This window comes from Enhydra lutris, unplaced genomic scaffold, assembly GCF_002288905.1.
Source record: "Enhydra lutris kenyoni isolate GAN:26980312 unplaced genomic scaffold, ASM228890v2 scaffoldscaffold17, whole genome shotgun sequence".
In the NCBI taxonomy this organism is placed as follows: Eukaryota; Metazoa; Chordata; class Mammalia; order Carnivora; family Mustelidae; genus Enhydra; species Enhydra lutris.
The window spans coordinates 25,738,018-25,754,815 of NW_019154101.1; the positions used below are offsets into that span (position 1 = coordinate 25,738,018).

The 16,798-nt window shown below is 38.1% G+C and overlaps 1 protein-coding gene across 2 annotated transcripts in view; it reads left to right on the plus strand.

The window, feature by feature from the left end:
- LOC111147611 (A-kinase anchoring protein 7) overlaps positions 1–16,798 on the plus strand; it is a 143,517-nt gene that overhangs the window by 43,762 nt on the left and 82,957 nt on the right. For both annotated transcript variants that reach the window (XM_022503766.1, XM_022503767.1), the window contains exon 6: positions 13,947–14,059. In XM_022503766.1, the coding sequence (XP_022359474.1) occupies positions 13,947–14,059 (113 nt within the window). The remainder of the gene's footprint in view (positions 1–13,946; positions 14,060–16,798) is intronic.

The following is a 16,798-nucleotide window of genomic DNA, read 5'->3' on the forward strand; positions in this document are numbered from 1 at the left end:
CTGAGCCACCCAGGTGCCCCGACCTTTTCATTCTTTAGCTCAAATGTCACTACCTCAGAGAGTGTTTCCCTATGCCCTGTAGAGTCTCCTCGTATGTGAGTCCTCTGTCACTGTGCCTGGTGTGTCTCCTTCACAGGATCATCAAAGGTTGTAAGTGTGTAATTTTGTTTGACGGTGTTTCTTGGATGAAGCTCCATGATGGCAAGGATCAGGACTGTTTTGTTGACCATTGTTTACTTAGTACCTTCTAGAATGTGTGACATGTAACACATGTTAGTTAATGAGTCGTTTTATCAGATGCGTGAGAAAAATGAAGAAATCGTACAGTCCTGTAGATTGGTTCTCTTGCAAGTACAAGTTTTCCAGACTCAGCAGCATCCTGTTCAGCTGTCCCACTGCTCCTCCTTTATTCTTTCCCTTGCCCCCTGTCACTGCTCGAGCCTTAAGTTCCCTTAACCTTCTCCTCTTCCCTCCACAGATAAAGCTGAGGCTGGGACCTGCTTCATTTGTTCCCTGTACGTAGTAAACCTACTGCTAGCGCATTTGGCTTTTTAAATCCCATGTAGTTTTAGGAAAAGAGATGTCTTCTGTCTATCAAAGACTAATCTCTTCAGCTGTGTTCTCGAGCTGACCTTACAATCTGGATCTTGCTCTACTAGTTTCTTCTTCTCTTGCAGGTACTTCTGTATTTCCAGCCTTTCCTCTTCATCAGCTCATTTCCCCAACTTTGTTAACTTGATTACAACTTTCTAAGCCCTGAACAAATAAACAAACAAAAAACAATGTAAAAAAGCCCAAGAAATAGCAGAAAACTCTGCACTCCTTTGACCTTGAATTTCCTACAGTTCCTGCATTGAACCTCTCCTTCCCTTCTGAGCCAGAATCTGTAAAAGTCTAGCCTGTGGTATCTGTCTCCAGTTCTTTACGTGTGCTTACTCTCCTTTCTCTCAGCTCCTGCAGTCAGTGGGTTATAACCTACTATGTCACAGCACAGGCCGCCGATGGCTTTCTAATTCCTAAATCTAATAGATGCTTTACAGTCACATAGCTGAGCACTCCCTTCTTTCTCCTTTTCGCTACTGAGAAACCACTTTCTTGGTTCTTTTTTAACCTCTCTTAAGATATATTATTCTCAGTGTATTTTATTGGCTTGCTTCTTTATTTCTTAAGTGTATATTCAGGTTTCTGAACCTTCTTCTTTACTGCTTAACCTTGTTTCTGCTTTCGTGTTTACTACTTTGGTAACCCTCTCCACCATCCTTCAAGGAGCATGAGCCAGTAATATAGGTGTTGTCCTAGAGCCCAGAAGGTGTTTTTTTGTTTGTTTGTTTTGTTTTGTTGGTAGTCATTCTTATGGGTGTGAAGTGACATCTCACTGTGACCTTGATTTTCATTCCCCTATTGAGAGTGCTATTGAGCATCTTTTTGTATGCTTGCTGACTTATTATCGTATACCTTCTTTGGAGAAATGTCTATTTGTTCTTCATTGATTTTTTAATCAGATTTTTTGTTTTTGTTGAGTTGTAGGAGTTCTTTTTTTTTTTTTAAGGTTTTATTTATTTGTCAGAAAGAGTGCACAAGCAGGGAGTGGCAGGCGGCGCAGGCAGAGAGCGAAGCAGGCTCCCCACCAAGTAAAGAGCCCGATGCGGGACTCAGTCCCAGGACCCTGGGATCATGACCTGAGCTGAAGGCAGATGCTTGACCAACTGAGCCACCCAAGCATCCTGAGTTGTAGCATTTCTTTATATATTCTGGATATTTATTCCTTATCAGATACATGATTTTCAGATATTTTTTCCCATTCTGTAGATTGCCTTTGCATTCTACAGATCATTTCCTTTGATGGACAGATTTGTTTTTCTTAAAGGGGTTAATGAATTTTGTATATTTTAAAATATTTAAATGTAATTAATTAGCTCAATATTTATGAATCTTGTATTAATCACCAGTAATCTTACAGTAACTGGTACATTTGAAAACATTCAGAACTTATACTATCACTTATTTAAATAGAATGTATTTCTCTTCTGTCCAGCTTTAATTTTTAACTTTTTAGTTTCTTAATTTTTAACTTTTCAGAAGTTTTTAGTTTAGTCTAATTAATCTATTTTTATTTTTGTTGTCTGTGTTTTTGGTGTCATATCTAAGAAATCATTGCTAAATCCACGATCATGAAGTTATGTATTCTTTTAAGGCTTTTTTAGTTTTAGCTTCTATGTTTAGTTTAGTCTTTGATCCATTTTGAGCTAATTTTTTTATATGACATAAGGTAAGTGTTTAACTTCATTCTTTTACAATGTGGATATCCAGTTTTCCCATTACTCTTTGTTAAGAATGTCCTTTCCCGACTGAATGGTCTTGGCATTTTTGCTGAAAACCATTTGACCGTATACAAGAGGGTTTATTTCTGTGCTCTTTTTCCTATTGCATTAGTTTATAGATTTGACTTTTTTGTCAGTACCACACTGTTGTGTGTGTGTTTTTTTTCAGTATAATTAACATACAATGTTATATTAATTTTAGGTATACAATATAATAATTCAACAACTCTATACATTATTCAGTGCTCATCAGGTTCAGTGCACTCTTTAATCCCCATCACCTGTTTCATCCATCCCCCCATCAACCTCCCCTCTGGCAACCATCACTTTGTTCTCTAGAGTTAAGAGTCTGTTTCTTGGTTTGTCACTCTCATTTTTATCTTTGTTCATTTGTTTTGTTTCTTAAATTCCACATTTGAGTGAAATCTTATGGTACTTGTCTTTCTCTGACTTATTTTGCTTAACATTAGACTCCCTGGTTCTATCCATGTTGTTGCAAATAGTAAGATTCCATTCTTTCTTATGGCTGTATAATATTCCACTGTATATATGCCACATCTTCTTTATCCATTTACCTATTGATGGACACCTGGGCTGCTTCCATATCTTGGCTATTGTAAATAACGCTGCAATAATCATGGGATACATGTATCCCTCTTAGTGTTTTTTGCCTTTTTTGGATAAAGACTCAATAGTGCAATTACGAGGTTGTAAGGTAGTTCTATTTTTAACTCTTTGAGAAGCCTCCATATTGTCTTGCACAGTAGCTGCCTTTTTGCCTTCCCACCAACAGTGTAAGAGGGTTGCTTTTCCTCTCCATCCTCATCAACACCTGTTGTTTCTTGTGGTTTTGAATTTAGCCATTTTGACAGCTCTGAGCACAGTTTTGATGCCTGTAGCTTTGTGGTAAATTTTGAAACAAGGAAGTGTGAGACTTCCAACCTTGTTCTTCTTTGTTAAGAGTTTTTTGGCTATTTAGGGTCCCTTGAGATTCCATATGAATTTTAGGATGATTTTTTTTCTATTTCTGCAAAAAGTGTCATTGGAACTTTGGTAGGAATTACATTAAATATGCAGATGATTTTTGGTAGTATTGCCATCTTAGCAGTATTAGGGCTTCTAGTCCCTGAAAGTGAAATCTTTTCCATTTACTTGTGTCTTCTTCAATTTCTTCCAGTATCAGATTATAGTTGTCAGTCCTTTTCCTCCTTGTTAAAGTTTATTCTAAGTATTTTATTATTTTTGGCACTATTGTCAACGGAATTGTTTTCTTAATTTCTTTTTCAAACTGTATTGTTAATCTTTTATAAAACTCATTTCAAATGTCACTTCCAAAATAAAGGCTTTTCTGTTTCCTCAAAATAGAAATGACCATTTTCTCCCCTAATCTCCCCCATATTCTATAGGTGGATATCTACTGTAGAAACTGTAATACTTCATTGCATTTGATTGTTTAGAAATTGACATTCCTCAACTAGAGTGAAAGCTCTTTGAGGAAATCTTTCATCTTTGTATCCCCAGAGCCTGCTATATAACAGAGGTTCAATAAATATCTTTTAAATGGATGTATAAACCAGTGAAAAATGTATGATGTAAACATGAAAGTATAATTGAAAGAACATTTAACCTTACATAGTCTCTCTTCCCTTATTTATATTCATGTCTAAATCTTTGTATGACAGTAAAATCCAGTCCTGGTGTCTAGTATCCCTGATTGGGGGAGGGGCTGAATGGCTCAGTCATCTAAGCATCTGACTTCAGCTCAGGTCCTGGGATTGAGCCCTGCATGGGGCTCTGTACTTTGCAGGGAGTCTATGTGTCCCTCTCCCTCTGTGCACCCCCCCCCCCAACTCATGCTCTCTCTCTTTCAAATAAATAAAGAAATTCTTTAAAAAGAAATAGAATCCCTGATGGGTGATGTACCAGCATTCTCTGACAGTTCACTTGGCCTGGCTGGTTGTTAGGATAAAAAGAGGGACTTGAGAGATGATTTATAATGGCCTCATCACTTTTACTATCAAGGTTAAGTGACCTGTCCAAGAACACAAGTTGAAAAATAGGAGAACTGGGCCAGTGTTAGACTGCTCCATCTGGGTCTCTTTCCTCAGTTGCAGTGGAACGAATGGGATGCCTCTGGCATCAAGGTGTAATTTTAAAGACTCGCTTTTATGAGTGAAACATTATAAAATTCTATTTGACAGTTTTACACAGTAATCAATTGGAAATATCTACTTAAAATGATGAGTATAAAAATTTTAAAATGAAGTTCATTTCAACATTATGCCAGTTGTTATGGTGAAGCATATAGTTCAGATGACTTACTAATACCATCTAAAATGGAATAGTTTGAGTAGCATATGGAAACCAGAATCCTTTAAATTGTAGTAACAGAAAAGACAAAAACAGTTGTATGGCTTTTATTTAAAGTTTTTTATGGCTAAAAAGTGATTCTAAAATTTTATTGAGATCTTTCATATTATATGTGACATAGTTTTATTGTAACTTACAATGGTATAAGAAAGTATCTTCCAGATGGAAAACAAGGAAAGACCTTATCTCCTATTGTATGCTGTATTATCCGATCACAGATCAGTCTTCTTAAAATGAAAATCCAGCTTATCACCTCTGTTGCATCTGAAATAGAATATGTTAAGCTTAAGAATATGTCAGGACTACCTAATTTACATTTTGTATTCTAGACTATTTTTATTATTACATTTCTTGGCATACCTCAATAAAAAAAATAAACCTCTTTGTGATTATTCTCAAGTTATATTTCATGCTATCATATAACTATCCACACAATGTTAGAATCAGGAAAAAATAGCAAAAGAAAAGAAAAAAGTTTATAAGAATGTGTATATAATTAAAAAGACATTGGGGCGCCTGGGTGGCTCAGTGGGTTAAGCCTCTGCCTTCGGCTCAGGTAATGATCTCAGGGTCCTGGGATCGAGCCCCGCATGGGACTCTCTGCTCAGCAGGGAGCCTGCTTCCCCCCTTTCTCTCTGTCTGCCTCTCTGACTACTTGTGATCTCTCTCTCTCTGTCAAATAAATAAAATATTTAAAAAAAAAAAAGACATGATTTTATTAAAATTGATCTGTCATAGTTTACTTTCAGACAACTTTTAGCAATTTCTTTACATTTTAGGTATAAATATATTGTTGCTACATACTTAAGAGTTCACTTAAAGAAAATCTCCTGTGTAAAAATATGTATATTTAAAATTTAAAAAACGGAGAAAACTTCCCAGTGCTTAACACACTCAATAAATGTTTGCTGAATAAAACAAACAAACTCACCTAAACAGATAAAACTGTACTGTATTTGTTAGGATTACAAAATATTGTTTCTTTATTAAATTATTCATTTCAGTGTTCTTTTATATAGCCAAGTCTCCTAGTGTTTAAAATACATTTTAAGGAATTGTTCTTCAGACATTTTGCATCTTTAGCTATGAGATAAATTATATTATTTAGGAAACGTTTTTAGCTGACTTTTGAAGGATGTCTGATATATTTACTGTGCGATTTTCTATTTAGTGCTTGAAGGAATGTCTGTGGTACTAGGAGGAATTGAACAATTTCTTAAATTATTCATAAGCTTCTCCTCCAGAACATGAGTTAATGTAGATGAAAAATGACATGTGGTTTTCACACCAGCAAAAACTCTTCTTATCTCAAGAATGATGTTTCCATAACCAATACCCTGCAGTCTGGCTAAGCAATAGATTATATTGCTAATAGGAATAAAAAACCAGTACTAAGAAATATTTTTCCAAAAGAAGGCAACAATTTCTTTTTTCCCCAATTTCATTCAACAGAGAGAAAAACACATTAATAACAAACTATATGTGCTTTGTGACAAATATTATTTAAAACAATATTGTGAATAGATAGCCATCATCAAAGATTTCAGGCCCAGTGAATAATGAGAACTATTGGGTCAAAATTCAAAGTAACTGAAACCTTGGGGCTCTAGGATGGCTCAAGTTGGTTAAGCATCTGCCTTCGGCTCAGGTCGTGATCCCAAGGCTCCTGGGATCGAGCCCTGCTCAGCAGGGTGTCTGCTTCTCCCTATCCCTCTGCTGGCTGCTCCCCCTGCTTATTAAAAGTAAAATAAATAAAATCTTAAAAAAAAGTAACTGAAACCAGTAAATAGAAAAATATTAAATCTTTACATTTGATGAGTTTGTCATATCAAAATAATATGTGAAACTAATGTAGATAGTAATGAATAATACAAATGCCTACTATTTTAACTTCTCTTAACACTTCTTTCCTTATATCTTTTGTATTTTTGGATAATTCTGAACATTGTTGAGTCTTTTTCATTGGGCCCAGATCTGTCCCATGAGATGGTAATCTCTGTGAGAGCAGGGCCACGTTCGCTGTCATAAGCAGACTGTGTGTCTGGCACATGTGGGAAGTGCTCTGTAAATAAATGAAGAAATGAATTTTTGCTTTCACGCCTTCATGCTGTTTCTATTTTCTGGGTTGATATGAATATATTGCTGAGTAATATGAATATATTGCTGCTATCAGCAGTTCTTCTTTGTGATAGATTCTTCAAGTACTTGATGACCTAGAAATTATGCCCTGAACCTATCAATCAGATGCTAGAAACTTAAGTAAGTGAACATCACTGTATATGTTAAGCCATCAGCCATTGCCAGTATTTGACAACTTTTGACTCATAAAAATGGTGGTTTTGCATGATTTTAACTCTAGGTCTATTTAAAACAGTTACAGGTATGCCATAATAGAGAGGACCAGATCTGGGTTATGATGGTAGTTGAGGACAGATATACCTGCTTATAATTTACGTGAGCCAAAAATTGTTAAGTTAATTATAATAGTAGTTGTTACGAATACACTATTATTGTTTTAAAATATGTACATGCTGGACTGTTGTCTTTCTTTTTTCACTGCCCAGCCTCTGAACTCTTCCCCACTGTCTCCCACGTCACGTACGTTCTTCCACAGTTTGCTTTGGTGCTAGGAACATGATCTTGCTTTAGTCTAGACTTTGAATCAGAAGCTAGCACCTTGCACAGAGAAGGCCTGTGCAGTATCTGTTCTGGAGCTGGGTTATGTCATCAGTGGCGGCCACCACCAGTGGCAGGCAGGTGGCAGCAGTTCTAGCCTGCTGTGTGCTGTAGATGGTCCCTGTGTTGCCAGCTGGAGCAGGGGGTGGTGCCATGTACCTGTCCTCCACCATAGCTCTGGACACCTGTTTGGCTTCCTAGCCTTCCAGCCTGGTTTTCTAATCCTCCCGCTATTCTTTTCTTACTTACTTTTTTTTTTTTTTTAAAGATTTATTTATTTGAGTGAGAGAGAGATATATAGAGAGAGAGCATGAGTAGAAGTGGCAGAGGGAGAGGGAGAGAATCTCATACTGACTCTAAGCTGAGTGTGGAGCCTGACGAAGGCCCCTGAACCTGAGATCAGGACCTGAGCCGAAACCCAGCCAGGTGCTCAACCAACTGCACCACCCAGGTGACCCCTGCTGTTCTTATACATTTCTTCCCTGCTTAATTCAGCCAAAGTTGCCATTTATTGTTTGTAACTAAGAACAGTGTTGTGTTGTTTTTTTGGTTTGGGTTTTTTGCTTTTGTTTTTTTTTTCATTTTAATGGTCCATTGCTTGACTCTTTATTACCATAAATGGGAGAGGAAAAATCGTTTGTTGCTAGTGACTAGCAGTGAAAGGTTTTAGGACATGCCCCAAATTTACAAATGGTGATCAAAATGTCACATTGAGCTCATATTAGCATTTAGTAGATATTATGAAAGTAAAATAACAAACTAAGATTTTGAAAATATGGGGATAATATTTTGAGATACTAAGTTTTCTCATTGTATTTCTTGTATCCTTTGTTCTGTGCCTAGCCACCTCTGGGACAGTGGTACCCATGTTCTCAGAAGAGAGAGAATATAGCAAGAAAAATAGAGAAAAGGCTTTGGGATTTCAACACCTGAGCATATTGATACATTTTTCCCCCTTTGATGCTAGAAAAGATTCCCAGGGTCAGGCAAAGAAGAGAGCTAGAGGCTAAGGTAGAGTGTGAGTTCTTGCCCCTCCGTCGTCTCCTGAACAGAACAGGAGAAACTCACGTCAGTCTGAGAGCAGGAGTGACCCTATGCCTTGCTCCTGGGGTGTGTTCTTAGAGCCAACGAGCCAGAATTCCCTGTGCTTCCAGAGTGGCAGTGGAGGTGAAGCAAGGGTGGTATTATGTAATGGGTGGCCTTAGGAGGTTCTGACCCTTTCCACCTTGGCCCTGGGGGATTGTTATTTTTGTATGCCCAAGAGAAGCAAGAAGGTGGTAGAGGGCCAGAGACAGGCCCAGTGAGTTCCTGCTTGCCCTGGTATGGTGTGGTGACCAATAGAAAGAAATCTTGCATACCGGAGAGGGCACAGAAGTGGCAGAGCCATTATATGGGAATGAGGGAGGGTCTAACTGCAAAAACCATGCACAGCTTATGTCTCAGGAGATGCCAGATGGTGACCCAAGAGCCAGGTGCTACACTCCCATCTGAACCACTGTGCACCCCATTAGCTACCTCCCCGTCAACTAAGATACAGTCCTAGGGAAAGAGGGGAGCACTTTGAATTGCCTGAGGCAATTGAATGCACCAGGAAGAAATGTAAATTCTAGCTGAAATATAGATGAATAAAGAAAGTTACTCTCACACATGAATTTCCCTTGCTTAAAACCGTCAGCATTTCCCATCATACCGAGAATGAAATCTGAAGGTTTTGCCATGCCCCATGATATTCCTGCGTACTTCTCTAAACCCATTCTGCCTCTTCCCCAAATGCTGACTCACCCTACTCCAGGTATCCTGTCCTTTTTACTGTTTCTGGACCTACTAAACATTCTTCGTAAGTTCTTCCTTCTGCCTTGAGTCCTCTTCTCCGCTCAGCTGGGTAGCTTCTCAGACATCTCTTCAGAGTGGGATTCTCAGACCACCATATCTGACATAGCAACTCTTTTTTTCCACATCACTTTGTAGATCCTTTGTGTGCTTTATTTTTCTTCAGATCACTGATCAATACCTGACAATATATTTATGTATTTGTTTGAGGCCCCCAGCGTGTGTGGACGTTCTGCAAGACGTTCAGCGTCTGTGTGTTGCCATGGTTCCCACACCTGGAACAGTACCTGACAGTAGTAGTCTGTCAGCAATTATTTGCCGAATGAACGGATGATGAGATCTGAGTTTGTCAACTGCAGTTCCTAAGTGCTGTACAAATTTTAAAATAACGTAACCAGATTTTCCCTTTTATTTAAGAAATTTTCTTAGAGGGGCGCCTGGGTGGCTCAGTTGGTTAAGCGTCTGCCTTTGGTTCAGGCCATGATCTTGGTGTCCTGGGATTGAGCCCTGGGTCGGACTTGCTACTAGGGGGGAGTCTGTGTCTTTCTCTCTCTCCCTCTGCCCCTCCCCTGCTCACACGCAGGCTTTTTCTCTCAAATAAATAAATGTGTAAATCTTAAAACAAAAACAAAAACAAAAACAACCAACTTGGAGGGGAGAAAGAAGATTTTAGGTTCTTTTTTTTGAAGTTTATTTATTTTAATAATCTCTATACCAGTATGAGGCTTGAAGTCATGATCCTGAGATCGAGAGTTGCATGCTCTTCCAGTTGAGTCAGTTACGCCCCCCAAGATTGTCGATTCTTCACATAGAGGGCAGCATGAATGTTGTAGTCAGGTAGATTTGAGTTCAAATTCTGTCCTCACCATGACTTAGCTCAGTGATCTTTGGGAAAGCTGTTAGCATTTCAGAGTCTTAGTTTCTTCATTTTTAGAAATGGGAATAATAACTTACCCCTTAGGGATATCTGGAGGAGTACATGATCAAGCATTGCTAAAACACCTAGCACAAAGGTAATGCGCAATTCAAGCAGCTACTATTGAATACGCACAGATACCGTCGAATACACTCAGATGCTAAGCCTGTGCAGTCACACCCGTGGGTACTGAGCTCATTAACTCCCAAGTCTTCTCCAGGAGCTCCTCTCCTGGGAGTGAGGTCCTCTTCCCTGCTTTTTGTCCTTCCTGCCGCCCAGCATACTAGGTAGGTATTACTGATGTGGCTAATAATTATGTTGTTGGTAAAAAGAATGCATCCATTTGAATTTTCTCCTGCACAGGTATTTCTGTTTGGAAACTCTGTCCTTCTCTGTTATTTTTATTATTTTTGTGTGGACCAGTCATTACAGCAAACTCTTCTTTTTCTGAGAAAGGATAATATTGTATCTTTGTTTTGTTCACTCCCACATCTTTTTTTGTTTCGGGTTCCCATTCCAAAAGACTGAATACTTACGCTGTGTAAAAAATAATCAGACTGGATGGAAATATATTTGGTTTTGTTTTTATCCAGGTATTTCTGGTTATAATTCTATGTATCATTAGTAATTTCCAGATTCCAACAGAATTGGTGGTTAAAACTAAAGCATTCTTATGACTGTAGTATTTAGTATTATATTAAAAACATCTTTTATTTTTTAGGACACGTTTTCTGGAAATATTAGATAATCTCCCACTAGGTTCATGATTTTTAATTGTTAGAAAAATTAAAGCATATTTAACACTGATAAGAAAGAAATGAATTTAAAAGGAACAATTCACTAAACATTTGGATAGGATGTGGTTTTATTTTAGATTCAAAGACATTTTTTACCTTATATTTTATCAGTTTCTATTTTTTTTTTTTTTAAGATTTTATTTATTTGACAGACAGAGATCACAAGTAGGCAGAGAGGCAGGCAGAGAGAGAGGAGGAAACAGGCTTCTGCTGAGCAGAGAGCCCGATGTGGGGCTCGATCCCAGGACTCTGGGATCATGACCTGAGCTGAAGGCAGAAGCTTAACCCACTGAGCCACCCAGGTGCCCCCAGTTTCTATTTTTTAATGGACACTGTTGGCAGCATTATTTTTACTGAAGAGACCCCTCTCTGTGTGTTTTTTTGAGGACTGATTTTTCAAATTTTGTTTTTGGGTAAATGTAGGAATTCTTTTAGAAAAGGGGAAGGTATTTAGAAGCTCATGTATAAAAGAGGGGAGCTTCTCTGACTGAAACCAGTATGTGTGGGCATGGTGGAAGGTGACAGAATTCCCTGCCTTACTCTTCCTCATTCAGTTGCTGGAGCAGCCTTTGTACCCTTCGCTGACCCTGGCTTAAGCTGGGGTTTTAGCTAGCTTGAAACATGACCAGAGTAGAAGTGATGGCATCTGCATTCCAGTTCCTTCTTTATTACTAACAAAGAGGATGAATTTGAGCATTGACTTCTTATGTTTTAGTTTTATTTATTTTTAAAATTAACTTCGGTATTAGCCCTACCTGATTTGGAGGTAGAAAGAACAAATGAGAAGTTGTTTACCAAAGATCTTTGAAAAGTATGAATTTTTCATACATAAAGCAGAAAATTCTACTTGTGCATTCTACATTCTAGTATGATGCTCGTGCACTTGTAATGTTATATTGCTAATGTCTAGGCAGTTATTCTGCTTATTTAATTAAAAAATTTTTTTATTCAGAAGTAATACATGCTCATTGTAACCACTCAAACAATATACAGATGTGTAAAGAAAATGTTACTAATCTTCTCTATCTCTATTCAATGTCAACCCTCATCCTACAGTAATTTATACCATTTTAATGCTAATAAAACGTAGAGAATTTATCTTTTTTAAGTAAGCCATGGAATCATATTATTGGTATATTAACCATGCAACTTGCCTTTTTTGCTTAATAGACCATGGGCATCTTTTCAGGTTAATACGTATAGCTGTGACTCTCTTTTTCTTGTGGTAGTCCTTAGTATGCCATATGGTAATTTAACGACCATTTCTATATTGATGAGGTTATTTATACTTTGTGTGTTTTTAAGAATTGATAAATATCTTCTGTATAGAATCTTATGTGTTAAAAATTTTATTTTTGTGTATTTTCCTAGAACTGAATTTGCTGGTTCAAATACTTATGAAGTAAATTTTAAAAATTATTGCCTAGATTATTTTATGTCATGGTTGTGGCAACTCTCATTCCCCAGCAGGCATTATTTCTTCCTCTTCCTCTTTTTTAGGGACTTAACTTATATATATATTAGACAACTTGCTGTTACCCCACATTTACTGATGTTCCTTCTTTTTTCTTTTCCCTTTCCCTTTTCCTTCATTGCCATCTCCCTTTCCCTTCCATTTCCCTTTTGTTTCCCTTTCCTTTCTTTCTCATCTCTCTATATTTTATTTTGGGTGGTTTCTATTGCTATGTCTTCAAGTTCACTAATATTTTGTTCTACAGTGTCTAATCTGTCATTAATTCTATCCAGTGTATTTTTCTCTAGACATTGCAATTTTCATCTCTGTAAATTTGATTTGGGTCTTTTTTATATCTTGCATGTCTCTACTTTTTGAACATAAAGAATATAGTCATAATAACTATTTTGATACTTTTATCTTCTGACTCTAAATTTGTGTCCATTCCCTTTGATGAATTGATTTATCTCTTCATTGTAGGTCATATTTTCCTGTTCATGTGCATGCCTGGACATTTTTGATTAGATGCCAGACATTGTGAAATAACCTTGTTGGGTCTGGATAGTTTTGTATGCCTATAAATATTCTTGGGCTTTGTTCCAGGACACAATTAAGTTACTTGGAAGCAGTTTTTTTTCCTTTTGGATCTTGCTTCTAAGATTTTTTAGATGGGACTAGAATAGTACCAGTTCAAAGCTAATTTTTCCCCACTGCTGAGGGGAAAAGTTCCCCACTGCTGTTCATTCTACCCAGTTTCCCACAAATCTCAATGTTTTTCCAGTTTGGCTCAAGGGAACAGACAATTCTCCTGCCCCTGTATGAGCACTGGGCACCATTCCCTCTAATCCTTTTGAATGTATTTCCCCATCTCAGGTAGCTTCCTCATGTGTATGAGCTGGTCTATACTCAGCTGAATACTCTAGGGCAACCCTTTGTAGATCTGTGGGATTTTCTCTCTGTACAGGTCTCACTTTTCTAGGACTCTTGCCTGTGAGCTATGGATACCTTTGCCTCTCCTACTTTCAGCTCTTTTTACTCGACCCAGTAAGGATGGTTTCTTCTAAGGATGTCAGCTGGGCAGTTGAAGGGCTCACCTTGTTTCTCATCTCTAAGGGATCATTGAGCTTCACTGCCTGATAAGTGGAGTGTCTTACAAACCATCATTTTATATACTTGGTCCTTTCATTGTTTCAGAGGGGAGGGTAAATCTGATTGCTGTTATTCCATCTTGGTCAGAAGTAGAAATTTTAGATATGGGTCACAGATAAACTAGTCCTTTTCTATGCATCTAGCCACCACTAGGATATTCAGTGAAAATTAGCATCATATCAGACAAACACTTATTACATTTGTTAAATGTTTTCTTTTCAAATTGTTGCTTTTGTGTGCTTAAAGTTTGAAATTTCTGCAGATTTAATAATATCTTGTCCTATGCAGTGTGGTTTTATTCTCTCTTAGAAAGTATTTCATACAGGTATATAAAGTAATCTTCATTATAAAGTAATTTGTTATTTTTTGAATTGCCATTTAAAAAATAAAAGTCATGTGTTACAGTAGAATTTTTGTATTTTTATTTTCTTTAGAAGCTGCAAAAAGGACATTTCAAGAAAAGGGCATCTTGGCAGGAGAAAACAGGAGTTTCAAGCCTCACTTAACTTTTATGAAATTGTCCAGAGCACCACAGCTCCGGAAGAAGGTGAGTGAACATTTTTGTTATAAGCCCCATGTTACCAGCTACACCAGTCTTACTAAGCATGCTTGGGGCACGTGTGACCTTTATATTGGTTCTTGACACCCTACCACTCTGGGTCGTGGGATTCTAAGTCAGTTTGTTTCCCACTCCCAGGGAGGCTGAGTTGGCTTGTGAGACTCCATGCAGGCTCTTCCAGCTGTGCCCTCCTTTGCCACAGGGGCTCTTCTTCTGCACCCTCTGCCAAAATTAGCTGCATACTTGGACCAACATTTCCTGCTGCTGCTTCTCTTGCCAAATCCGCTTCCTCCCTTGAAGAGCATTGAGGCAGGGCCAAGTACCATTTTATTGCTTTCTCTGCTTTTGGTTGTTTATAGCCTGCCGCCCTCCAAGCTTCCTCCTCTGGCCTGCATACCTGGTGCTGCTCACTGGAACTGGGTTCTTCATGGTGGGATGCACTTCTTTAACCCCCCTTTATGCCACTCTTTCAAGATTTCCAGAAGATGGCCTTGTGGTTTTAGTAGTTGTCTCCATTGAGGGCTTGGAACAGCTATACCGCGGACTGGGCAGGAGGGTAACTAAGGAGCCCTGATCCCCACATTACTTGAAAGTACTCCTCCCTGAGGATGGGCAAAGGTGACATGAACTAAGGGATATGTCTCTTGACCTCCCACATCTTTCTACCTTCCCAGGCCACCCCATCCTCCCTCAGTTTAGAGTAACTTTTGGTTTTCTTCTGGATTTATGAGCTTTTCTCCTGGAATCCTAAGGGTACCCTTCATTGTTTTTCCCATTTCAGCCTAGGGAGCTTCTCATGCAAATTTAGCCATTTGCTGACCTCCTCTAATATACCAGAGTTTTGGAGATGAGCATGCAGATTAATGTTTGTTCCTGCTCTCCATGACCCCTTGCTACAGTTAAGACCGATTTGCAGCTCTATAAATGAAAGTCATGTTTATTAGTAAGTAGATCTCTTTTCTAAATTGGACACATATTATATTTAATGTCTCCGTGCACGGAAGGTCTTTCTGATCTTTAAAACATATATTTGGGTGATTGACCATCCTGTGGTTCTGAGTTTTCTACAAACTGTTGTGAATACCTTTTCAAAAAGATACCTTGCGTGTTTTTTTTTTCTTTTGATTACTATGCCCCACATTCAATAATAACTAAATCAGGTGCCATTCCTGAATATTTAGGTAAAAACAATTTGTGTAAGAAACAGATTTAGACATTTGGATTAACAACTGACAAAACTTGCAGACTGATGGTTAACTTCTTTACTCATTATCATTCTTGTTTTGCTTTCAAATGGATTGTCCTCTTCCCAGTGATTTCACACTTAATCACAGAATGACAAATCAGTGGTGAAGGTAATATCCACATTTTGAAGTGCTTCTTTCTCTGTTCGGTATTAAATTTTACTTGAGAGCGCATAAGGACATTTATCAAAGGAGTGTTTAAACTACTCTAGAATATGAATTTTAATATTTTAGACTAAATTTAAATGATTCCTTGGCAGTTAATTTCCCAGAATCTGCTCCCTTATGTTGTAGAATGGGAATACGAGTCTTAACAAATATGAAGTGGCTGACGTGAGAACCCATTCTTCCTGTTGCCGAGCCCTGTGGGGAATCCATCTTAACCCTTTCCCAGGCCCAGATTCTTCTCTCCCACTGGCATGTCTAGTTCATCCAAATTAATTTCTCTTGTCACATGAGGAGCTCCGTGGCCCAAACCATATTAACTCAACAAATATTTACCACGTGCTTAATATGCACCAGACATGGGCTGCTGGGCCCAGAGTTATGATCAAAAGAGAAACATGGGGCACCTGGCGGCTGCCTTTGGCTCAGGTCATGATTCCAGGGTCCTGGGATTGAGCCCCGAATCGGGCTCCCTGCTCCGCAGGAAGCCTGCTTCTCCCTCTCCCCCTTTCCCTGCTTATGTTCCCTCTCTCACTGTGTCTTTCTCTCTGTCAAATAAGTAAAATCTTAAAAAAATTTTTAAAAAAGAGAGAAACAGTCCCTGCCTGAATGGTATATAAAATCTAAATCAGATTGTATTTCGTTTAGATTAGAAAACTCAATCTTTAGAAAATAAAGTATGACCTCACGGCCTTTCAGTAAGCCCCAAATTTTTTCTTTTCAATAATGGAATGACTCCATTCCTGTGTACTACTATGACGTCCAGTGTTTCTGAATGCGTAAGAAAGTATACTTTAAACATTGGGATTCATGTGTCAATGCCAAAGCTGCAGATTCCCACCCTCTAGCTTCAGATCTGGAGTTGTACCTAAAGATCGTGACTTTCGATAATCGATCTGTGCCACGGGTGATTCTGATCCAGATTGTCTGTAGAGCAGTGTATTCGGAGAGAGACCTGCAGGTTTAAATAAATAGCCAACATTTTTTTTTTTTTTTAATGCAGGAAGTCATTTGTTCCACTGTAAAAGTTAAAGCCAGTATGAAAAGGTAGCATGCATAAAAGTGCATTTGTATTATGCTTTGTGATTTGGAATATAGATGATTTGAAAATTTGTGGTTCTTCAGTCTCTTTCTTCTTAACTTTTTACCTTTTCAACTGTCCTTTCTCAGCATTCATTCTCTACTCGGTTTTTATTCAGGTTCACTCATTTGTAAGGGAGTAGACATTGGCGAAATTAGTAGTGGAATATATTGCTAGTATTCAGCGTTGTTTAGATTGATAACAAAATAAAAGGAGAAGGAGAGAGAGAGGTAGGAA